Source organism: Quercus suber, unplaced genomic scaffold (genome assembly GCF_002906115.3).
Source record: "Quercus suber isolate HL8 unplaced genomic scaffold, Cork oak 2.0 scaffold_874, whole genome shotgun sequence".
Lineage (NCBI taxonomy): Eukaryota > Viridiplantae > Streptophyta > Magnoliopsida > Fagales > Fagaceae > Quercus > Quercus suber.
This window is the reverse complement of record NW_027070304.1, coordinates 19017-45088: the sequence shown is the minus strand read 5'-3', so window position 1 is coordinate 45088 and position 26072 is coordinate 19017. Positions and strand designations below refer to the sequence as shown.

General features: G+C 36.2%; 2 protein-coding genes across 2 annotated transcripts; both read left to right on the top strand.

Moving 5' to 3' along the window:
• The first annotated feature begins 23703 nt into the window (after positions 1-23703).
• Positions 23704-24165, top strand: LOC111993322 (uncharacterized). The gene has a single exon (XM_024025167.1). The coding sequence runs from the start codon at positions 23704-23706 to the stop codon at positions 24163-24165; it is 462 nt and encodes a 153-aa protein (XP_023880935.1).
• A 71-nt stretch (positions 24166-24236) lies between these two features.
• LOC111993323 (uncharacterized) lies at positions 24237-24725 on the top strand. The gene has a single exon (XM_024025168.1). It carries the CDS (start codon positions 24237-24239, stop codon positions 24723-24725), a length of 489 nt encoding a protein of 162 aa, XP_023880936.1.
• Positions 24726-26072: the final 1347 nt, after the last annotated feature.

Below are 26072 nucleotides of genomic sequence, written 5' to 3'. Positions count from 1 at the left end.
AAATAAAAAATTGAAAACAGAGTTACGGGTGCCAAATGGACTTCTCTTCAATGGGTCCCACCATTTTTAAGTTATGACTTATGAAAATTGGACATCCAAACAGCCTCTTAGCTTCTATCTCCAGGTATCTTGCTTTTATCGTTTTTCCACCTACCACTCCAATCTTGGCTTAAAACAAACGCTATGATTTTTCATCTCTTTTTTGGATAATTCAGGATATTTAAGAATAATTATCATGTAGATAAATACTCTAAAATAAATCTTGATAAAATTCAGATTATCCATAATTTTATTATTATCCAATCATCCCTTTTATTCCCATGCATGCACCCCTATTTTAAACACTAATTATCAACCAATCATAATATTTAATTAATTTTAATTGTCTAACCAATCAAAATTAATCTAAATTGATCATGTGTGGTTGATTCTACCTAGACACAATGCATCATGACCGTGCAAACTTGATCATGCGATATCTTTCGATCCGATATTTCGATTTGATAACCGGAAACACCGCTGCGACCGTTAGAATCTCAAGATCATTTTTATGATATGCAATGAATGAATTAATGCATGTAATGCAAAGACAAAATGATACATGTAATGCAAGAACAAATTGATGCATGTACTGCAATTATGATTTTTTGGGGTACATGGGTTGGTCATTCAAGTCATTCTCCTTGATTAATTCATAGGTGCAAAATTGAGTGTCTACAAAATGCCCTTCATTGATAGAGATTGAAAAGTGAATGTCAATGTAAAACAAAGACACTAATTTTAGTGACCATGATTTAATTGAAGTTGAATTTTCAAAGATTACCTAGCCCTCGAACCTAAAATCTTGGAACAAAGAGCTAACCTTATCTTTTGCCTAAAAAAAAATTGAAAATACCAGACTTAGCTAGTAGTTGATGACTCTAGAAATGATTCTTAGCAATTGGGGTGACTAGGAAACTTTCCTATCCTGATTTTGAAAATGGAGTTGTCTGGGATGACAATCAAAGGGATCTCTTCTACTTTGATAATCTAGAACTGAAATGATGATCAAGGGGATCTCCTCTACCTCGATTTGGCTTTGGAATGATGATCAAAAGGATCTACTCTACTTTGATAATCTGGAACTGAAATGATGATAAAGGGGATCTCCTCTACCTCGATAATCTGGAACTTGAAATGATGATCAAGGGCATCTCCTCTACCTCGATTTGGATTTGTCTTTTGCAATGATGATCAAAAGGATCTCCTCTACTTCGATCTGGAACTGAAATGATGATCAAAGGGGTTTCCTTTACTTCAATTTGGATTTGCTTTCTGCAATGATCATCAAAGGGATCTACTACACTTTGATAATATAGAACTGAAATGATGATCAAGGGGATCTCCTCTACCTCAATCTAGATTTGCTTTATGCATTGGTGATCAAAGGGATCTCCTCTACTTCGGTCTAGAACTGAAATGATGATCAAAAGGGGTCTCCTCTACTTCGATCTGGATTTGCTTTCTGCAATGATGATCAAAGGGATCTATGGATCTACTCTACTTTGATAATCTGGAACTGAAATGATGATCAAGGGGATCTCCTTTACCTCGATCTGGATTTGCTTTTTGCAATGGTGATCAAAGGGATTTACTCTACTTTGATAATCTGGAATTGAAATGATGATTAAAGGGATCTCCTCTACCTTAATCTAGATTTGCTTTCTGCAATGATGATCAAAAGGATCTACTCTACTTTGATAATCTGAAACTGAAATGATGATCAAGGGGATCTTCTCTACCTCGATCTGGATTTGCTTTCTACAATGATGATCAGAGGGATCTACTCTACTTTGATAATTTGGAATTGAAATAATGATCAAGGGGATCTCCTCTACCTCGATCTGGATTTGCTTTCTACAATGATGATTAAAGGGATCTACTCTACTTTGATAATCTGGAATGGGAATGGCGATCAAAGGTCCTCTCCTACTTCGATCTTTTGGAATGGGAATGACGATCAAAGGTCCTCTTCTACTTCGATCGGGAATGGAGTGATGATCAAAGGTCCTCTTCTACTTTGATAATCTGGAATGGGAATGGCGATCAAAGGTCCTCCTCTACTTTGATCTTTTAGAATGGGAATGATGATCGAAGGTCCTCTTCTACTTCGATCTGGATTTGCTTTCTGCAAAAAAAAATCAAAATTTAAAGTTAGACTTTAAGTAATGGTTGCTTCGTGGTCCCACTGTTTTTGAGATATATGATTTTCATTTGCTTATTCTTGATTTGGACTTTGTCAAGAAAATTTTAATTAACAAAAGATTTTTCTTTTGAGAAACAGATTTTTGAAACTTGGAAGTTTTGATATTCTTATTTCAAATTCTAAGACTTTGGAAATTTGAGATTTTTACTTGAAATCTGGAACTTAAAATCTGAAATTTTGAGCCTCAGAATTTTTGAAAATTAAGGCTTGGGATTTTGATCATGAAATCTGAGGTTTAAATTTATTTATTTTTTTTACTTGAAATTTTGAGAACTGAAGGTTTGGATTTAAAAATTGGGCATTGAGAATATGGAATTTTTTAATCTTGGGAATGAAAATTTTGAATTGACAATTTGGGATTTGGAGTTGTTCTGAAGGATTTGTTTGGGAGATTTATCTTATGAAGATTTTTTTAGGAGATTTGTCCTTTGAAGATTTGTTTAGGAAATTTTTCCTTTGAAGATTTATCCAAGAGATTTTTCCCTTTAAAATTGGTTCAGGAGATTTTTCCTTTTTGAAGATGTGTTCAGGAGATTTTTCCTTTTATGAAGATGTGTTTATGAAGATTTGTTCAAGAGATTTTTCCTTTTGAAAATTTGTGCAGGAGATTTTTTCTTTTATGAAGATGTGTTCATGAAGAATTGTTCAGGAGATTTTTCCTTTGAAGATTTATTCAGGAGATTTTTCCTTTGAAGATGTGTTTAGGAGATTTTTCCTTTTATGAAGATGTGTTCATGAGATTTTTCCTTTGAAGATTTGTTCAGGAGATTTTTCCTTTTGAAGATGTGTTCATGGAGATTTGTCCATTTAAGATTTGTTCATGCATATTTATCCTTTGAAAATTTGTTCATGGAGATTTGTCCTTTTGAAGATTTGTTTAGGAGATTTTTCCTTTTGAAAATTTGTTTAGGAGATTTTTCCTTTTGAAATTTGTTCAGGAGATTTTTCCTTTTATGAAGATGTGTTCATGAGGATTTTTTCAGGAGATTTTTCCTTTGAAGATTTATTCCTTTGAAAATTTTGTTAGGAGATTTGTCCTTTTGTAAATTTTATTTTTGGAGATTTTTCCTTTTTGAAAAATGTTTTAGGAGATTTATCCTTTTGAAATTTTGTTAGGAGATTTTTCATTTGAAAATTGAAGCTTAGGAGATTTTTCCTCTTTTAATTTCCTGCAAGAAAAACAAGAGTTGATTTTTAGTCAGTTAATTTGTATAACTCATGAACTACCACTCTTTGATCTTTGTGTTTGATGACTTTGATATGTATGGACTTATTCTTGTAAGAGCTTGATTCAGAAAAGTTTAGGGTATGTTTGGTAACTTTTTTTTCCCTTTCTTTTTGTTTTCAAAAATAATTTTCTATTTTTGAAACTAAAGAACTTGTTTGGCAACTCAAAATAGACAGAAAACAAAAACTGTTCTCAAAACTTAATTTGTGAAGGAAACTGAAAACATCCAAAAGGCTGTTTTTAGTTTCTAATTTTCAAAAGTCAATGAAAATACGCATTTAATTTAATGAGTTTGTCTCATTCAATGAGTTAGCATTAAATTTCAAATCCTAGTAACAACATATTCTCAAAAACAAATTTTTGAAAATAGAAAACAAAAACTGTTACCAAACATAACCTTAGAGTTTACCTGATGAAGTTTTGTGGTGCAAAGGTTTGAATTTACCTAACAGGTTTTGAAATGGGTGATCTTACCTGAATGAGGCATAGCTGAATGCCCCTAGTCTCCAAATTGAAGCATGATTTTGAAAACCTTGACTTTTGAGGAATATATGATTTTTTTTTTTTTTTTTTCAAAATTGATAACCGGAAACACCGCTGCGACCGTTAGAATCTCAAGATCATTTTTATGATATGCAATGAATGAATTAATGCATGTAATGCAAAGACAAAATGATACATGTAATGCAAGAACAAATTGATGCATGTACTGCAATTATGATTTTTTGGGGTACATGGGTTGGTCATTCAAGTCATTCTCCTTGATTAATTCATAGGTGCAAAATTGAGTGTCTACAAAATGCCCTTCATTGATAGAGATTGAAAAGTGAATGTCAATGTAAAACAAAGACACTAATTTTAGTGACCATGATTTAATTGAAGTTGAATTTTCAAAGATTACCTAGCCCTCGAACCTAAAATCTTGGAACAAAGAGCTAACCTTATCTTTTGCCTAAAAAAAAATTGAAAATACCAGACTTAGCTAGTAGTTGATGACTCTAGAAATGATTCTTAGCAATTGGGGTGACTAGGAAACTTTCCTATCCTGATTTTGAAAATGGAGTTGTCTGGGATGACAATCAAAGGGATCTCTTCTACTTTGATAATCTAGAACTGAAATGATGATCAAGGGGATCTCCTCTACCTCGATTTGGCTTTGGAATGATGATCAAAAGGATCTACTCTACTTTGATAATCTGGAACTGAAATGATGATAAAGGGGATCTCCTCTACCTCGATAATCTGGAACTTGAAATGATGATCAAGGGCATCTCCTCTACCTCGATTTGGATTTGTCTTTTGCAATGATGATCAAAAGGATCTCCTCTACTTCGATCTGGAACTGAAATGATGATCAAAGGGGTTTCCTTTACTTCAATTTGGATTTGCTTTCTGCAATGATCATCAAAGGGATCTACTACACTTTGATAATATAGAACTGAAATGATGATCAAGGGGATCTCCTCTACCTCAATCTAGATTTGCTTTATGCATTGGTGATCAAAGGGATCTCCTCTACTTCGATCTAGAACTGAAATGATGATCAAAAGGGGTCTCCTCTACTTCGATCTGGATTTGCTTTCTGCAATGATGATCAAAGGGATCTATGGATCTACTCTACTTTGATAATCTGGAACTGAAATGATGATCAAGGGGATCTCCTTTACCTCGATCTGGATTTGCTTTTTGCAATGGTGATCAAAGGGATTTACTCTACTTTGATAATCTGGAATTGAAATGATGATTAAAGGGATCTCCTCTACCTTAATCTAGATTTGCTTTCTGCAATGATGATCAAAAGGATCTACTCTACTTTGATAATCTGAAACTGAAATGATGATCAAGGGGATCTTCTCTACCTCGATCTGGATTTGCTTTCTACAATGATGATCAGAGGGATCTACTCTACTTTGATAATTTGGAATTGAAATAATGATCAAGGGGATCTCCTCTACCTCGATCTGGATTTGCTTTCTACAATGATGATTAAAGGGATCTACTCTACTTTGATAATCTGGAATGGGAATGGCGATCAAAGGTCCTCTCCTACTTCGATCTTTTGGAATGGGAATGACGATCAAAGGTCCTCTTCTACTTCGATCGGGAATGGAATGATGATCAAAGGTCCTCTTCTACTTTGATAATCTGGAATGGGAATGGCGATCAAAGGTCCTCCTCTACTTTGATCTTTTAGAATGGGAATGATGATCGAAGGTCCTCTTCTACTTCGATCTGGATTTGCTTTCTGCAAAAAAAAATCAAAATTTAAAGTTAGACTTTAAGTAATGGTTGCTTCGTGGTCCCACTGTTTTTGAGATATATGATTTTCATTTGCTTATTCTTGATTTGGACTTTGTCAAGAAAATTTTAATTAACAAAAGATTTTTCTTTTGAGAAACAGATTTTTGAAACTTGGAAGTTTTGATATTCTTATTTCAAATTCTAAGACTTTGGAAATTTGAGATTTTTACTTGAAATCTGGAACTTAAAATCTGAAATTTTGAGCCTCAGAATTTTTGAAAATTAAGGCTTGGGATTTTGATCATGAAATCTGAGGTTTAAATTTATTTATTTTTTTTACTTGAAATTTTGAGAACTGAAGGTTTGGATTTAAAAATTGGGCATTGAGAATATGGAATTTTTTAATCTTGGGAATGAAAATTTTGAATTGACAATTTGGGATTTGGAGTTGTTCTGAAGGATTTGTTTGGGAGATTTATCTTATGAAGATTTTTTTAGGAGATTTGTCCTTTGAAGATTTGTTTAGGAAATTTTTCCTTTGAAGATTTATCCAAGAGATTTTTCCCTTTAAAATTGGTTCAGGAGATTTTTCCTTTTTGAAGATGTGTTCAGGAGATTTTTCCTTTTATGAAGATGTGTTTATGAAGATTTGTTCAAGAGATTTTTCCTTTTGAAAATTTGTGCAGGAGATTTTTTCTTTTATGAAGATGTGTTCATGAAGAATTGTTCAGGAGATTTTTCCTTTGAAGATTTATTCAGGAGATTTTTCCTTTGAAGATGTGTTTAGGAGATTTTTCCTTTTATGAAGATGTGTTCATGAGATTTTTCCTTTGAAGATTTGTTCAGGACATTTTTCCTTTTGAAGATGTGTTCATGGAGATTTGTCCATTTAAGATTTGTTCATGCATATTTATCCTTTGAAAATTTGTTCATGGAGATTTGTCCTTTTGAAGATTTGTTTAGGAGATTTTTCCTTTTGAAAATTTGTTTAGGAGATTTTTCCTTTTGAAATTTGTTCAGGAGATTTTTCCTTTTATGAAGATGTGTTCATGAGGATTTTTTCAGGAGATTTTTCCTTTGAAGATTTATTCCTTTGAAAATTTTGTTAGGAGATTTGTCCTTTTGTAAATTTTATTTTTGGAGATTTTTCCTTTTTGAAAAATGTTTTAGGAGATTTATCCTTTTGAAATTTTGTTAGGAGATTTTTCATTTGAAAATTGAAGCTTAGGAGATTTTTCCTCTTTTAATTTCCTGCAAGAAAAACAAGAGTTGATTTTTAGTCAGTTAATTTGTATAACTCATGAACTACCACTCTTTGATCTTTGTGTTTGATGACTTTGATATGTATGGACTTATTCTTGTAAGAGCTTGATTCAGAAAAGTTTAGGGTATGTTTGGTAACTTTTTTTTCCCTTTCTTTTTGTTTTCAAAAATAATTTTCTATTTTTGAAACTAAAGAACTTGTTTGGCAACTCAAAATAGACAGAAAACAAAAACTGTTCTCAAAACTTAATTTGTGAAGGAAACTGAAAACATCCAAAAGGCTGTTTTTAGTTTCTAATTTTCAAAAGTCAATGAAAATACGCATTTAATTTAATGAGTTTGTCTCATTCAATGAGTTAGCATTAAATTTCAAATCCTAGTAACAACATATTCTCAAAAACAAATTTTTGAAAATAGAAAACAAAAACTGTTACCAAACATAACCTTAGAGTTTACCTGATGAAGTTTTGTGGTGCAAAGGTTTGAATTTACCTAACAGGTTTTGAAATGGGTGATCTTACCTGAATGAGGCATAGCTGAATGCCCCTAGTCTCCAAATTGAAGCATGATTTTGAAAACCTTGACTTTTGAGGAATATATGATTTTTTTTTTTTTTTTTCAAAATGGATGAGGCATGGCCAAATGCCCCTAGTTTAGAAATGGATGCATGATTTTTGGAAATCTTAATTTTTTTTTTTCTTCTGAAAAGATGATGATGATCTTCTTCTTTTTTGAAAATGAATGAGGCATGGCCAAATGTCCCTAGTTCAACTATTAATGTGAATTTTGAAAAATCTTATTGTGTAGGGACCTTCAATAAAGAAACATTTGAGTAAAACAAGATCAAAATCACAAAACTGGGCAAAATAAGGACTGCTGGGATGATGGTAGCACCTAAACTGAAGATTGATGGTGATTGTTGAGTAGATGAAAGATCCATGTCCACCTCCTGCAAAAGATTCTTTCCATGAGCTTGTTAGTAATCAGTTATTGTAAAAATATTTTGGGCCAATGCCCCTAGTTTAGACATGCTTGCACAGAAAATTGATGATATGCTTAATGCGAAATAGATGCTCAACCTAAATTCACACAAAGAAATGTCTTGATTTTGAGTCTTTGAAAAAATATTTTTTGAGTGATTGTGACCGGGCCTTTAGAAAGGCTGCCTACGTACCTCTCTCATAGAGGATCAGGTCCAAACGTAGATCGAAAAAATGTTCTTTGAAAAATGATTTTTGATTTTTGATTTTTTTTTTTTGAAAATTTTGAAATGAAGATTTTCTTTTTAGTAAGTGGGACCAAGCCTTTGAAAAGGCTGCCTACGTACCTCTCTCATAGAGGATCAGGTCCAGATGTAGTTCGGAAACAAAGTTTTGAAAAATGAAGTTTTGAAAAATGAATTTTCTGAAATGAGTTTTTTTTTTTTTTTTTTTGAAAGCAAATTTTTTTTTTTTTTGAAATTTTATCTTTTTCAAATGAATAAAAGGTGATCCTTTTAACAACCCTCTATGACCAATCATAATGCTCAATTGTCAACTCAATCTCATTGGTTAGAAAGGATTTGAAATCATTAAAAACATGTAATCAAATTTGCTTCTTCATTTTGAAAATTTTTTAGATTAAATCTTCAAAGAAAATCAAAGAAATGAAATGCTTGGGGATCACACATGTTGGGATCAAGCAAGAAAGGGAAAAATTCTAAGTCTGAAGATTTGAAAATTTTTGAGAATTTGGAAATTTGTTCTCTTGAGAGTTATTTTCTATTGGGAGCAAACAAAGTGAGTGTTTAGGGCATAGAAAAAAAATTTGGTCACTTGAGAATTTGTGAAATTTATCAACTAGTGGGGCTTGATAATCTTAACCAGTTTGCTTAGAAAATTTTTTTGGTCACTTGAGAATTTCTGAAATTTATCAGCCAATGGGGCTTGATAATCTTAAGCAGTTTGCTTAAAAAAAAAATTTGGTCACTTGATAATTTGTGAAATTTGTCTTTTAATGATCTCAACTAGTGGGGTTTGATAATCTTGAGCAGTTTCCGTTCTTAATCCAAGAGAAAATATCATCAGAGCTAAATGTGTGCTTTTAATCAACAGGACTTCAAGGAGGGCTTTATTCAAAGGTTGTAATGTAGACCGGATTTAGGTTATTGAAAGGAATGATATTAAAGGCTCAAAAACCCTTATGATGCTTTCCCAAGTATGTAATACTTTAAATTCAAGCATTGGAAGATTTTTCCACAACTTCCATTATTGACTCTTGTGCTAAAATCCTTGTCATGTTCATCATCTTCTTATTGGTCTTCATTGATTCCTTTCATTGGTATTTTTTTTTTTTAGCTTAGCAACTTCCTCTTTTTGGTCTTTTTAGCGTCTTATCTTGTGGTCAGATCACTCACTCTCATTCTTTTTTTGTTCTTCTCATTTTTTGAAAGATTTTTTTTTGAATTTTTTATTATTGTTTTTGCCCTATCTTTTTCCTAGACCGCCTTCTTGGGTTTTCAGCCTAGCAGGCTTTCTCTTTTTTTGTCTCTAATTTTTGCCTAGGTCGCCCTTTCAGGTTTTTAGCTTAGCGAGCTTTTTTTTTTTTTTTTTTTTGCTCTAATTTTTTTTTTTTTTTTTTTTTTAGAACGTTATTGGCTTTCACTCAGCTACATTTTTTTTTTCTTTCAATTTGACAGACTTCCATCTTTCCTAGATGAATTTGTATTTCTCCTTGATACCCTTTTATCTTTTCTAATGCACTTTCATTTTTCTTGACTTACTGAACACACCTTTATTTTTTTTGGGATGAAATGTGCCTTATTTTTTTTTCATCTTCCTCAATTTGATTGAGTTTCTTCTCTTGATGAATCTTCATATTTGCTCATCCCTCTTAACTTGAATGATCTTTCATGGAATCTCATGTCTCTTGTGTCTTTTGATGAATTAGTATTCTCTCACAACTTGATGAAAATTCTTGCTTTCACTTCTCTCTTTCTTTTTTTGGTTGAAGTCTTTTCTAGCTTGATAGCCTTCTCTTTTTTCTCATAGTTTGATGCGCTCTCAAAATCTTACTCCCTCTGTCCCACTTTTTTGGTCCTCTATTCCATTTTAGGATGTCCTAAAATACTTTCTTGTTTCTAAAAATAAAAGTCATTAATTTACTAATGTTCCTATTATAACCATATTTTATTTTCAAAACTAATTGGGGCACATTTTTTGATAAATTTATTTAAGGGTAGTTTTGGAAACTTATATATTTTTAAAAGGTATACAAGACAATAAATGATGTTCCCTTAAAAAGTTTGACTTTTCAAGCAGGACAACAAAAGTGGGACGGAGGGAGTATTTCTCCTTTATGGATTTCCTTTCTACCTAGCTTTGATGGAGTGAACTATCCCTTTGTTTGATGAACTCTCTTTTCTGAACTTTATGAATTTTCCTCTTTTGAACTTGTCATATTGTTTTCATTGAGGACCTTTACCAAGTGGTGCTGGATCCATAAGGTAAACACTTCCTCATCTTGAGATTTAAGCATGCATACTAAATATTCCCACCCAAGGTTTAAATTTTTAATGGCTTGATTGAAAAACAGGCTAACTGTTTAAAGGTTCAAGTTGGCTAGCAATTGATAGTTATTGTAATTAGTGTCAAGGAACAATGGGGATTATCGAAGGCGGCCTCCTATCCCTAGTGATGCTTTCTTGTAAGCACAACAACTTAAACTCTTTTAATAAATTATTCTTGGAATAAGAGTTCAAATGCTCCAATGATGTGAAAAGATCTTGAGAGATTGGGATTGAGTGTATGTGGTTTGAGAAATTTGGATGAAGGGATGTATTTCTTTGATTGCCTTTTAGGACCTTTTCTTATCATATTTTGAATGTTTAGCAAAAGTCCTTACATGAATTGAATGAGATTAAATCCCTCTTTGGAACAAATTGATTAGTATCATCATGATTTGGAAGGAATTTTGTCAAATGGATCTTCTTGTATTCTCTTGAAAGGAAGGCTTTTGAAAAAAAAAAAAAAAATTGGAGTCTTTGAAAGGGAGGCTTTGGGAAAATCTTGGAGTCTTTGAAAGAACAGAAAAGGGTTTTTAGAAAAATGTTACTAAGAAAGCCCTATGTCCCTAGTGCAAAAATTTAAAAATTTTTTTTTCTTTTTTATTATTGATTTTTGATTTACATATGAATAACAAGATGAATCAAATGCATCAAACACTACATGAACTTTATTGAGCAAATAACCAACTAGAAAGAAAATCCTAAACAATAAAATCAGAGAGCCTATTTAAAAAACAACTTGTAAAATAAAATTAAAAAAAAGTCAGGATTACTAGCTGATGAAGGCAGAGTGATGACTTGTTGATCAATTAGATCTTGAATGGCGTGCCTTAAGCTACGACATCTGTTAGGTGTATGGCGTTCCCCTTGATGATATCTACAATGAGCATTAAGATTGTATCTTCTAGGCACGGGGTGTGGTATTGGCGTGGGACCTAATGGCTTCAGTAATCCCTTAGCTTGTAGTTTCTCCAAGGCTTCACTCAAAGTCATGTGTAGTTCTGAAAAATTTCTTCGATGCCTACAATTGCTAGTTGATGGTTTGACTGCACCATTACTGATGTGATAAGACATTACCTCCTTGGGGATTGAGTTCATTGACATGTTTTTGTTGATTGGAGAGGATAGTTGGAAAGACAACTTGTTGAAATCCTTTACTCTTTTCTTCAGAAATTGGAAGTGTGGAATCTCTTCGGGTTCTGGTGAATTATCCTTGCACAAGGTAGAGAGCATAGATTGATTGGCTAAGCTGACTTGTAATGTAGAGTTGGCTATCCGGGAGATCTAGGCTAGCTCTTCATTTATCTTCTCTTGACCTTCTAGGATAGAGTTAAGAACATCTTCAATTCTTTCTTGGCTCATTAGGATTGAACCTTTCTTGGGCTTGATGGGCTTGAACTTATGATCCAATAGGTTAAAATCTCGATGGACTTTGGCTTTGGATTGTCCATCTCCAAATGTGGGGGTTTGAAGTGTCTCCTCCTTTTGTAATGTGGGCAATTTGTGTTGGGTCATTAGGATTGGTATCTTGGGGTTTGAAGTGTCTCCCCTCATTTGTGGATGTTGGGTTATTTAACTGGGGTTTGACGTATCTCCCCTCATTTGTAGGTATTGGGTTGCTTGATTGGGATTTGAAGTGTGTCCCCCTATATGTTGGTGTTTGGTAATTTGATTGGGGTTTGAAGTGTCTCCCTCATTTGTGGATATTAAATTGCTTGATTGGGGTTTGAAGTATCCTGTTGGTCGGATATGGGATTGTGATGTTGCAGTAGCGAAGTGTCCTCTATGCTCACGGGCTTCAATACCGTGATGAGAGTGATGGGCTTAGAATTGTAGCTACTAGCTTGAGTGTCTGCCTTAGGTCCTCTTTGCAACCTTCCTTCAGATCTTAGCCAAATTCTCCCCTCTTGTTTTTTCTCTCTTTCTCTTTGTCTCTTTGTCTTTCTAGAACAAGCTCTCTTGTGTCAATTAAAGCTAGGTCACCATCTACATCGAATAACCAAGCAAAAAAAAAAAATACACACAACGTGGAATGCAATTTTAACCGGGACCGACCTAAGGGTAGGTTCTAAACCATTACGTTGTAGGGTAGGTTTGTTGTTTCATTGTTTCTTATAGTTACGATGTTACACCTCCCAACTTGAAATGTAATGAACATTACGTTGGTCTGAACAGCATGGTTTGTCCATTACAATCAACAAGAAATGATCTAGTGACTTTGGGCTATGAGTTGGTGAGTTCGCCACTATGTACTCGAATCTAATGAAAACCGGTGATCCATGGTTACTACCACCACAAAATTGTTGAAAAGGGGTGTATACATTGTTGTTTGGATGGCACACATAATGATAATTAGGGGACAGCTTTTAACAAACAATAAAAGTGACAAATATCATACACCAAAATATCATACAACATCCCATCAAACATAAATAAATAAACAAACAACAATATCATGCAAAACCATGCAAAACAATGGTACATATTTGGTCACTTAAGTCTAATATGAAACTTAGCCCTCGACATCCCCAGTGGAGTCGCCACTGTGAGAGATGCGTCCCTCAAAAAAAGATATTCAGGTACCTTTTTAGGTAACCTCTCTTTTTGGGTAAGTGGTATAGAGTCGCTACTTATTTTTCTTTATACAAAAAAATAAGAAAAACTAAATACGTGACTGAATTGTTCTCTTCATTGATTGAATAAAAAAATTACATATCTTGAAAAACTTGAAAATTACATAGTTTTGGGTCCTTGTTACAATCTACCAAATAATTACATGGCTTTTTGTTCTAGTTACATCCTACCCAAAATAAAAAGTAAAGACAAGGATAAATTTACTTAGCCAAAAACCTAAATCCAGAGGCTAGGTTACAGAATGGGAAGGTGTTAGGCACCTATTCCACCTAGACATAGTCTGGTTTTCTAGACTCTTGTGACCAACGTACTATGTTACGCATGTCATGAATGATATGTTGTACATGTAAACAAAAATTAAATCATACAAATTTATTTATGACTGAAGCCTCTTCTTTTGTTTTAAAAAATTCAAATCTGTTTTGATTAATAATAAAAAAAATGATTTTAATTTGTCAAAAATACCAGATCTGTTTTTGTGAGATGTAAAAAAAATGGTTTTTAGAAATAAAAATTCAGATCTGTTATGTGATTAAAAAAATGGTTTTCAATAGTAGAAAAATTAGATCTGTTTTTATTTAATAAAACACAAAGTCTTTTGGTTAAAAAAATTCAGATCTATTTTTAAGAGATAAAAAAATGGTTTTGAGTTTTGTAAAAGATTAGATCTGTTTTTATTTAATAAAAAATATTTTTTATTAAGAGGATCTCATTCACAAAATAATTTCATGTTACATGACTCAAACAAAACAAACAACAAAACAACAATTCATGATCTCTTTCTTTATTTCAAAAATCTACATACATTAAAAAAAAAAAAATCAGATCTGTATCTAAAGAAGATACAAAATCCATTCTTTATTTTAAGAAAAATTCAGATCTTCATCTAAGAAAAATGTAGATCAATTTTTTTGTTTGATGTAAAATTCGGATCTACATCTAAAAAAATGTAGATCTGTTTTACTTTTTTGATGAAAAATTCAGATCTACATCTAAAAAAGATGTAGATCCGTTTTATTTTTTGTTAAAAAAATCAATTTAGTACATGCAGATCTCTAAAACTAAGAAACATATTATAGTAATGATAAAAGAATCAAGAACACATGTTGATAATCTGAATTAACAAATCAGAACATGAATATTTAAAACAAGAAAGCATGCATCAACATGATTAAAGAACATAAGAACAAAAGAGTTAGAAAGCAACCTCTTGCATGAGCACTCTTCTACTTGAGAGGATATTTTAGGGTTCAAAGAAACTTGTTCAGCTATCTTTGAAACCTAAAAACCCTAACTCTCCTAACAAATCCCAGAGAGGATCAATTAATCTCAGCAATTTGTGAGTCTCCAAAACATATGCCTCTCAGAGCATAAAAAAAAAGGTACTGAATTATAAGGTTTAGTCACTATTTATAGAGGCCAGAAGTTCAGATTATCCACAATTTTATTTGATGGTGCATTATAACCACCTAACTCCAGACTCGTCCATGACGGTCATCCAAGGCGAACAAAGCAAACAATGTATGAATAGAAAAGATGTTCCATGTTGATACAGCACACTTGTCCATGACGAGGTCATTCATCCAAGAAATGTTTGGACTACCTCCTTACATTCTAAGAACGTCTCCCCCATGTGAGCTTAGGACGAGCTCTATACTTCTAGCCTGACACAAAAGAATCAAGGTCCTTTACCATAAACCGTTTCCAATGACAGTTACAAAAAACAAGTCCATGTAACTTCTATAGCAATTATGGAAGTTACCACTGAGTCTTCCGAACTCCTTGATGATAGGAGTAGTTGCTAAGCAAGTAACTGTCCCAAATGTGTGCTATGTAAGCATTCATCTATGAAAGGGTAAGTCATTTAGACACTTCCATAAAAATTTGAATTCCAGAAATGCTGACTTTACCATTGGAGGATTCTTGACTGGTCTTCTCTGATCTCCTTTGATTTTGTGTTTATTCTTTCAGGACATTCCAAGTAAGCTTGAGATCATCAATGCCCAAGACATTCAGCCTACTGAAATCAGCCTATAAAAGGTCAAGCCCTGGTAGATTTTATTATGGAGTTCACCCCGAATTATGATGACTTAGGTGGGATAGAAAATAGTAAGAAGTGGGTCATCCATGTGGACGACTCATCTACACAACATGCAGGAGGAATTTGAGTGGTTTTGAAATCCCCTGAAGGAGATAAACTAAAGCACAAGGTCTTACAATATCAAACAACAAATAATGAAGTTGAGTATGAAGCCGTTCTCAAGGGGCTGGAGTTGGCTAAATCTGTGGAAGCAAAATCAATACTCGTCCTAGGAGATTCTTAGTTGATCATGGGCCAAGTAAATGGAACATATGAGGCTAAGGAAGAACGAATGAGGAAGTACCTCAATATGGTGATAAGCCTTATGAAGAGATTTGAGGAAGTTGACTTCATTCAAGTCCCAAGGGAAAAGAACGTGGAAGCAGATACCTTAACAAGGAAGCCTCAACAAATGAAGTCATGGACGAGTTTGATGAAATTCAGTACATCCCAAGCATAGATATCCCAAAAGTGCAGTAGGTAGAGAGTAGAGAAAATTGGATGATCCTAATAGTATCATACCTGAAGGACGGACGACTTCTAGAGGGAAAAGACGAGGCCAGAAAGCTCAGAGTCAGATCAGCCAGGTACGTCCTTATGGACGAGATATTATACAAAAGACGGTTTTCTCAGCCTTATCTTAGGTGTTTAGCTCCAGACGAGGCGAACTATGTATTAAGTGAGGTTCATGAAGGCACATGCGGCATCATTCAGGAGCCAAGTCACTCGTCCACAAGGTCGTTTATGTAGGATACTACTAGCCAACTATCCAAGTTGATGCCAAGGCATATGTCAAGGTCTATGATCAATGCCAACGGTTTAGTAACGTCCTCAGACAGAGTACCTCACCCTGATGATGGCTCCGTGGCCCTTTGCACAATGGAGACTAGATATCTTGGGTCCCTTCCCACTTGGTACAAGACAAATGAAGTTTTTGGTAGTTGGCATTGAATATTTCACCAAGAGTGTGGAAGCAGAACCCTTAGCAAATATCACACAACAAAATGTCAAGAACTTCATTTGGAAAAACATTGTGTGCAGGTTTGGGGTGCCCAGAGTATTAGTATCTGACAATGGACGACAATTTAACAATGCATTTTTCAAAGATTTTTGCGAACACTTCGGAATTCAAAATCATTACTCCTCGCCCACCCATCTATAAACAAACAGTTAGGCTGAAGTTGTAAATCGATCCTTAATGAAGATCATCAAGACTCGGCTTGAGGGGGCAAAGGGAGTATGGCCAGACAAGCTATCAAGTGTTCTGTGGGCATACAGGACAACAGCGAGATCCCCTAAAGGGGAAACTCCTTTCAAGCTAGCCTATGGAAGTGAAGCAGTTATACCTGCAGAAGTGCATATGGCCAACCACAGGGTGACGACATATCAAGATGAGCATAATGAGAAACAACTATGCCTAAACCTTGATTTAATAGACAAGGTAAGGATGGACGCAGAGCATAGGACGGTGAGGTACAAAAACCTCATGGCTAGGCAACATGATACAATGGTGAAACCTAGGCATTTCAACATAGGAGACCTAGTCTTGAAAAGGGTTTCTTTGGTAACAAAGAACCCAGCTCATGGGAAATTGGGACCTAATTGGGAAGGGCCCTACAAAGTTATCACCTAGAATGTTGAATTATCCTTGAAAAAAAAGAAGAAGAGAAAAATACAAGGATAATTCAAATGTTAAGGTCTCGTCTTCATGAAGAAGGCCGAGACCTTAACATTTGAATTATCCTTGTATTTTTCTCTTTTTTTTTTTTCAAGGATAATTCAACATTCCGGGTGATTACTTTGTAGGGTCCTTCCCAATTAGGTCCCAATTTCCCATGAGCTAGGTTCTTGGTTGCCAAAGAAACCATTTTCAAGACTAGGTCTCCTATGTTGAAACGCCTAGGTTTTACCATTACATCATGTTGCCTAGCCATGAGGTTTTTGTACCTCGCCATCTTGTGCTTTGTGTCCATCCTTACCTTGTCTATTAGATCAAGGCTTAGGCGTAATTATTCCTCATTATCCTCATCTTGATATGTCATCACCCTGTGGTTGGCCATATGCACTTCTGCGAGTATGACTGCTTCACTTCCATAGGCTAGCTTGAAAGGAGTTTCCACTTTAGGAGTTCTTGCCGTCGTCCTGTATGCCCATAGAACACTTGGTAGCTCATCTGGCCATACTCCCTTTGCCCCCTCAAGCCGAGTCTTGATGATCTTCATCAAGGATCAATTTGCAACTTTGGCTTGACCGTTTGCTTGTGGATGGGCAGGTGAGGAGTAATGATTTTGAATTTTGAAGTGTTCACAGAAATCTTTGAAAAGTGCATTGTCAAATTGTCGTCCATTGTCAGATACTAATACTTTGGGCACCACAAACCTGCACATAATGTTTTTTTAGACGAAGTTCTTGACATTTTGTTGTGTTATATTTGCTAAGGGTTCCGCTTTCACACACTTGGTGAAATAATCAATGCTAACTACCAAAATCTTCATTTGTCTTGTACCGAGTGGGAAGGGACCCAAGATATTTAGTCCCCATTGTGCAAAGGGCTACGGAGCCATCATCGAGGTGAGGTACTTTGACAGCTGTGTAGGGACGTTACTAAATCGTTGGCATTAATCGCAGACCTTGACATATTCCTTGGCATTAGCTTGGATAGTTGGCCAGTAGTATTCTGCACGGACACATTGTGGATGAGTGACCTGGCTCTTGAATTATTGTCGTATGCACCTTCATGAACCTCCCTTAATACATAGTTCGCCTCGTCTAGAGCTAAACTCCTAAGATAAGGCTGAGAAAAACCTTTTTTGTAAAATACCTCGTTCATAAGGACATACCTGGTTGATCTGACTCTAAGCTTTCTGGCCTTGTCTTTTCCCTCTGAAGTCATCCGTCTTTCAGGTATGATACTATTGGGGTCATCCAATTTTCTTTGCTCTCTACCTGCTGCACTTCTGGGATATCTATACTTGGGATGTACTGAATTTCATCAAACTCGTCCATGACTTCATTTGCTGAGGCTTCCTTTGCTAAGGCATCTACTTCCACGTTTTCTTCCCTTGGGATTTAAACGAAGTCAACTTCCTCAAATCTCTTCATAAGGCGTATCACCCTATTAAGGTACTTCCTCATTCGTTCTTCCTTAGCCTCATATGTTCCATTTACTTGACCTATGATTAACTGAGAATCTCCAGGACAAGTATTTATTTTGCTTCCACAGATCTAGCCAACTCCAGTCGCTTGAGAAGGGCTTCATACTCAACTTCATTATTTGTTGTTTGATATTGTAAACAGACCTTGTGCTTCAGCTTTTCTCCTTTAGGGGATTTTAAAACCACTCCAATTCCTTCTGCATGTTGTGTAAACGAGCCATCCACATGGACGACCCACTTCTTATTGTTTTCTATCCCATTTAAGTCATCATAATTTGGGATGAACTCCGCAATAAAATCTGCCAGGGCTTGAGCTTTTATAGCATGCCTTGGTTGGTATCTGATGTCAAACTCACTAAGTTCGACAACCTATTGGATCAGTCGTCCTATAGCTTCCAACTTGTTCATTGCCTTTGTGAGCGGATGATTTGTCATGACATTGATGACATGAGCTTGGAAGTAATGCCTCAGCTTCCTGGAAGCCGTTATTAATGCAAAAGCCAACTTTTTCATTAGGGGATATCGTCCTTCCACTTCCCTCAGTGCTCTGCTTGTATAGTACACAGGCTTTTATACCTTCCCCTCGTCCCTCACCAATGCTGAACTTACGGCATGCGGGGTCACTGCCAAGTACAAATATAGCTCCTCTCCCAGCATGGATGGACTTAGCAAAGGAGCCATAGTGAGGTACGTCTTTAAGTCTTAGAAGGCTTTCTGACATTCGTCCATCCGCTCGAATGCCTTTTTAAGTACCTTAAAAAACGGCGAACATTTGTCAGTAGCTTTAAAGAAAAACCTGTTGAGGGCAAAAACTCATTCGGTAAGAGACTAGACTTCTTTGATGTTTCGCGGAGGCTTCATGTCTAGTATTGCTTAGATCTTGTCTGGATTTGCTTCAATTCCCCTATACGAAACCATAAATCCAAGGAAATTTCCTAATGATAATCCGAAAGCGCATTTGCTGGGATTTAACTTCATGTTGTATTGCCTAAGTGTGTCAAAAATTTCCTGTAGGTCATTTAGATGCTTTCCCTCGTCCTAACTCTTTACCAGCATGTCATCTACATAGACTTCCACATTCCGCCCAATCTGTGGATGAAACATATGGTTGACCAGCTTCTGATATGTTGCCTCTGCGTTCTTTAAACCGAAGGGCATCACCTTATAACAGAACAAGCCTTGACTTGTGACAAAGGATGTCTTCTCTTAGTCAGCCTCGTCCATCCTTATCTGATTGTATCCAAAGAAAGCATCCATAAAACTAAGCAACTTATGACCTGCAGTGGAATCCACCAACTGGTCAATGCGTGGTAACGGGTAGCTGTCCTTGGGGCAAGCCTTGTTTAAATCGGTGAAGTCTACACACATTCTCCACTTGCCATTTGCCTTTTTGACCATTACTACATTGGTCAACCAGTTTGGATATTAAACTTTTTGAATAAACTTTGCTACGGTCAACCTCTGCACTTCCTCTTTAATAGCATTATCCCTCTCAGGGGCAAATACCCTTTTCTTCTGTTGTATAGGCTTAGAGGAAGGATATATGTTCAGACGGTGGGTAATGACACTAGGGTCTATAGCTGGCATATCCTCATGACTCCAAGCAAACTCATTAATACTCTTTTTCAAGAAATGGATGAGATCCTTTTTAGTCTTCTCTTCTAAGTCTGCGTCAACCCTTGTACACCTTTCGGGGTTATTCTCGTCCAAGGAAATGTCTTCCAATGCTTCGGTAGGCTCTACCACAACTCTTCTCTCCTCAATGTTCATCGTCTGAACTTGTTTGTCCATGGCCAACATGGCCAAGTAGCATTCTCTAGTTGCTAGTTGGTCTCCTTGTACTTGTCCTACCACATACTTCGCAAGAAACTTAACTGATAGGTGGTAAGTAGACGTAACTGCTTTCTAACTATTTAAAGTTGGCCTTTCAATTATGGCATTATAGGATGATGAACAATCGACCACAAGGAAATTTACCTCTTGTGGGATGCCCCCACTACCACAGGTAACGTAACAGTGCCCACAGGTTGTACTTTCAATCCTCTGAAACCTACCAAGGGTGAACGCATTGGATGAAGTTGATCTCGTCTAAGTCTCATTTGTTGAAATGTAGGATAATACAAAATATCTACCAAACTTCCATTGTCCACTAACACCCTTCTGGTGGTAGAGTCAGCGATAAGCAGAGTGATGACAATGGCGTCGTCATGAGGGTGGTGAACTTTCTCAGCATCCTCGTCTATGAATGTGATGGCTTGTTCTTCAGTGGTTTTCGCCCTTGGCGATCGTCCAGAGAGTTAGACGTTCTGCACTACCTTCAGGTATGTCTTCCTTGACTTGGACGACTGACTAGTTGAACTTCCTTCTACGATAACTCTTATTTCTCCAAGCAGGGGTCGTGATGACTCTTCCACTTTCCCTTTCAACTTCTTATCCTTATGATCTCGTCCAAGGAAATTTCTCAATTTTCCTTGCCTGATGGGGTTCTTAATCTGTTGCTTTAGATCGAAGCATTCGTCCATGTCATGCCCATGATCTCTATAGAAGCGGCAATACTTATTCCTATTGCGCTTGTTGGGATCTCCCTTCATTTTCTCCAGCCACCTCAAGGAAGGGTTGTCCTTGATTTGCATAAGAACTTGCTCAAGTGGCATGTTCAATGGCATGTATTGTTGATTTCGTGTCGAAGGGCCTGTCTTCTTGTTATCTCGATCTTTTTTATCATCCGTTCGTCCCTTCTTTGGATGAGGACCTTGTTCAGAGTGGCAGTTTGTTTCTATTCTTTCAACTCTTTTCCTCTTCTTAGCTATGATTGCATCTTCTGCATTTATAAAGTTTTGTCCTGAAAGGACGAATTCAGCCATGGTCTGAGGCTCTTGCTTGTAAAGCTTTTGGATGAATAAATCTGAATTAACCCCACACACCGAAAAAAAGGATGATATAGATGCTAGGTTGGTCGCTCTGGACCAAAAACTGATGGTCCACAGTCTTAGAATCCTGACACTTAAGAATGCTGAATGTAATAATTAGAGGATGGCAGGAGGTGAGTTAGAGCATCTCCCTCAACACACTTACTTGGGTAACAAAGGGAAGCAAGATTTGTTTGATGAATGGATGGATAGCATAGAGCGCCTGGATGCTTTTCTGCCTGACAAGCCCACAGACATGGAGATTGACGAAGAAGCCACAAATTATATGGATGAAGATCTTGCAGTATTGATGCTGAGGGAAAAAGGAACTTACTAGGAGCCATCTGCCATCGTTGAAGCCACTACTGAGTTGAAGAACTGGGCATAGGAGGAAGCCGCCCACCCCATGGAGGACTCCGTGAAGAAGATCAAGACCACCAATTCAGTCACTCTTGCTAAGAATATCAAGACCGTTGAGCCTGTCACCCCTTCCAAGAACATTGTTTATGTCCCTATTGAGTCTATTTCTACTAGTAATTCTATTCCTGTTAAGTCTGTTTGTGATAGTATTCCAGTTGAGTCTGATTTAGTTGAGTATACTGAGTCCGTCGAGTCTATTGAGAACTCTTTTCCTTATAATATGATTTTCTGATTCTACTTATTTGTTGGCTTTGAATGTTTGCAATTCTGAAATTGGTAAAGAAACTTTTAATAATAAGGAATTAAAACAAGGACACTTAGAACCCATAAAAGAATAAAGCTAGCCCATTAACCTGGGAACTAATGATGAACCTAAAATGATACAAGTGGGCAATATTCTAACCACTTTTGAGAAAGATGTATTGGTGGCACTACTGACAGAGTTCAAAGAGGTCTGTGCGTGGTCATATGAAGACATACTTGGGATTGATACAAATATAGTACAACACTGCATTCCAACAGATCCAACCATGAAGCCAGTCAAGCAAAAATTAAGAAGGATAAAGCCATAATGGACTCTCAAGATCAAAGAAGAGGTTGAGAAATAGTACAATGCAGGATTCCTGAGAGTGGTCAACTATCCAAAATGGTTAGCTAATATGGTTTCGGTACCAAAGAAGGATGGAAAGGGGAGGATGTGTGTAGACTTTCGAGATCTGAAATAAGCCAGCCCAAAAGATGACTTTCCTTTGCCTCACATTGACATCCTTGTTGACAACATAGCAGGTCATGCTTTGCTATCATTTATGGATGGATTTTTAGGGTACAATTAGATTAAAATGGCTCCAGAAGATATGGAGAAAACCTCCCTTGTTACACCATGGGGGACATATTGCTACAAGGTCAAGCCATTTGGCTTTAAAAATGCTGGTGCTACCTACCAATGTGTAGCCACCACTTTGCTTCATGATTTGATCCACAAAGAAGTCGAAGTTTATGTTGATGATATGATAGTCAAGCCTAAGGACCGTGAATGGCATATGCTAGCTCTGAGGAAATTGTTTGAAAGAATCTGGTTCTACAAGTTACGATTGAATCCAAAGAAGTGTACTTTCGGGGTAACATTCGGAAAGCTATTGGGGCTTATTGTTAGCCAGAGGAGAATAGAAGTTAATCTTGACAAAATCAAGGCCATTGTAGAGATAAAGCCTCCAAGAATTGAAAAGGAGATCCTAGGATTTTTGGGGAGGATACAGTATATCAGTAGGTTCATAGCTCAACTTCCCATGACATGTGAACCGATCTTTCGACTGCTTAAGAAGGAGGTTCCTACAGTATGGAATGAACAACACCAAGAAGCCTTTGAAAAGATCAAGAATGATCTTATAAAACCACCAATACTCATCCCACCGGTGCTTGAAAAGCCATTGTTGTTGTATCTCACCACTACAGATACATCAATGGGGGCTCTACTTGCTCAATACCTAGAGGAGACTAGAAAAGAGAATGCAATTTACTACATCAGTAAGAAGATGTTGCCTTATGAAGAAAAGTATTCACCACTAGAGAAAACATACGTAGCACTTGTATGGGCAACCTGCAAACTTAGACATTATACGCTTGCTTACAAGGTTTTGTTGATTGCAAGAATGGATCTTGTGAAGTACTTAATGGGAAAACCTGTGCAAAATAGGAAGACAGCTAAATGAGTGTTGCTTTTGTCAGAATTTGATATTAAGTATGTGACCCAGAAAATTGTGAAGGGGAGAGCAATTGTTGATCACTTAGCCCATTGTTCACTAGAAGAAGCTGAAGAAATCCAAGGAGACTTTCTAAATGGAAGATATACTTCAATGGAGCACAAAATCAAAATGGGAGTGGCATTGGAGTTCTCTTAATTTCTCTAAAAGGGACACACATCCCATTTTCTAGCAGACTCAACTTTCTTGCCACCAACAATGCCACTGTATACGAAGCTTGCATTATGGGGTTACGAGCAGCCTTAGGCCTTGGAGTGAAAGAGTTAGAGGTGTATGGTGACTCCACTTTGATAATCTCCCAGATTCAGAATAAATGGAAGATCAAAGAAGAAAGGCTAATGCCTTATCATGAATGTCTTCAGAAGTGGGCCTCAAAGTTTAGCAAGATCCAATATCAATACGTGCCAAGGATGCAAAATCAAATTGTAGATGCTTTAGCAACCATGACATCCATGATGGATGGAACTAAGGAAGATGAAGCTAGACCAATAGTGGTGGAACAGAAAGAAGAACCAGCCTATTGCATGACAATAGAAGAGGGTGAGGAAAAGAATGGAGAAGGTGAATGGTATTCAAACATCCTACAATACCACAAGGATGGGACCAAAAGTTGTCTACTAATTACATTATTTGTGGTGAAAGGCTTTACAAAAGATCATATGATTGAATTCATCTCCTTTGTGTAACCGCCAAGGAAGCACAGCAAATAATTAAAGAGGTTCATGAGTCAAGTTATGGGCCACATATGAATGCACACATGCGGCTGAGGAAGATAATGAGACAAGGCTATTACTTGACTACTATGGAAGCCGATTGTGTGGCTCATGTTCAAAAATACCATCAATGCCAAGGCCATGGAGATCTGAAGCACATGCCACCCATGCCACTACATACCATGACATTACCTTGGCCATTCTCTACATGGGGGATAGACACTATTGCGAAGATTCACGCAACAACATCCAATGGCCATGAATTCATACTCATAGCCATTGATTACTTCACTAAATGGGTAGAAGCTACCTCATACAAGGTTTTGAATTCAAAGAAAGTTGCTCAATTCATTCAGACCAATATCATCTATAGATATGTGGTACTACATGAAATTATCTTTGATAATGGGTTGCATTTCAAGGGAGAAACAGAGAAGTTGCTACAACAGTTCAATATTCAGCACCACAAGTCTTCACTTTACCATCCTCAAACTGATGAAGCAGTTGAGGCTGTTAACAAGAATATAGGGTAAATTTTGAAAAGGAGCACGAAGAACTACAAGGACTGGCACCTACAATTGCCCTATGCACTCTAGGAGTACAAAACATCAATTCAATCTTCCATAGGAGCCACTCCTTATTCATTGGTTTATGGGATGGCAGTAGTTCTTTCTATTGAAATGGGTGTTCGTTCACTAAGGACAGTATTGGAAAGTGAAATCCCTGAAGTGGATTGGTTGCAAAGCAGATATGACCAATTATGCATGCTGGATGAGAAGAGACTCAAAGCCTCGTATCATATTCAAGGTTACCAAAGGAGGCCTAGGAAAGCTTTTGACAAGAAAGTCAGAACTAGAGATTTGAAGTTGGGAGATTTAGTGTTGAAAGAGATATGAGCCCCAGTTCAAGATGCAAACGGGAAATTCAAGAAAAATTGAGCAGGCCCATAGATTATCAAGCAGATATACTCTAGGGGGAGCAGTAAGGTTGATGGACTTAGATGCAAACCCTTTAATTGAGCTAACCAACATGGATCAATTGAAGAAATACCACGTCTGAGGTGGTAGTTTGAAAGCACCACGTTTGAAGTGGTTGTAAATTATGTTATTTTCCTTTCTAGGCTTGATAATAAAAATAAAAAACGGTAGGTTGAAAACCTGGAAGGACAATCTACACAAAAAGGAGAGTAAAAAAAATAAATAAATAAAAAGAGAGTGAGAGAGCTTGCTAGGTTAAAAGGGTGGCCTAGGCAAAAATTAAGGTAAATGAAAAATCAATGAACTACTTGATGACTTGATCCTTCTATAAAGGGGTTACATAGGCAACCATGCATTGGTCCAGTCACAAATTCCCAAAGCCACCATTTGCCCATTAACCAAAATTTTCAAAAATTTAACCATTCCATTAAACCATGTCATTACACAAAATCCAAAAAACCAAACCTTAAGAACCCAAACCCTAAACCAAACAGTACAAAAAAAAAAAAAAAAAAAAAAAAAAAAAAAAAAAAAAAAACCCAAAAAATCAGAAACTATAAATAGAAAGAGAGAGAGAGAGAGAGAGAGAGAGAGAGAGAGAAATGAAAGGAGTACCTGGGAAGGTGAAATGATGAGAACGTGGAAATGGCGAGCGATGGAGAGAAGGAGGTGGTTCCAGAAACGGTAAGTGGGTTCCCAATCGGATTTTTGACCGCTAAAGGCCTTGAACCGGGCCCGACCCACTTCTTCATCTTCCCAATCCTCCACTTCCTTTCTTATGAATTCCCTCACTTCCACTGTCCCCGCTTCCATTCTCTCTCTCTCTCTCTCTCTTCTTTCTCTTTTACTCTTTAGACTCTTTTTACAAAGGCAAACAAGACGATGATTTTTTTTTTTTTTTTT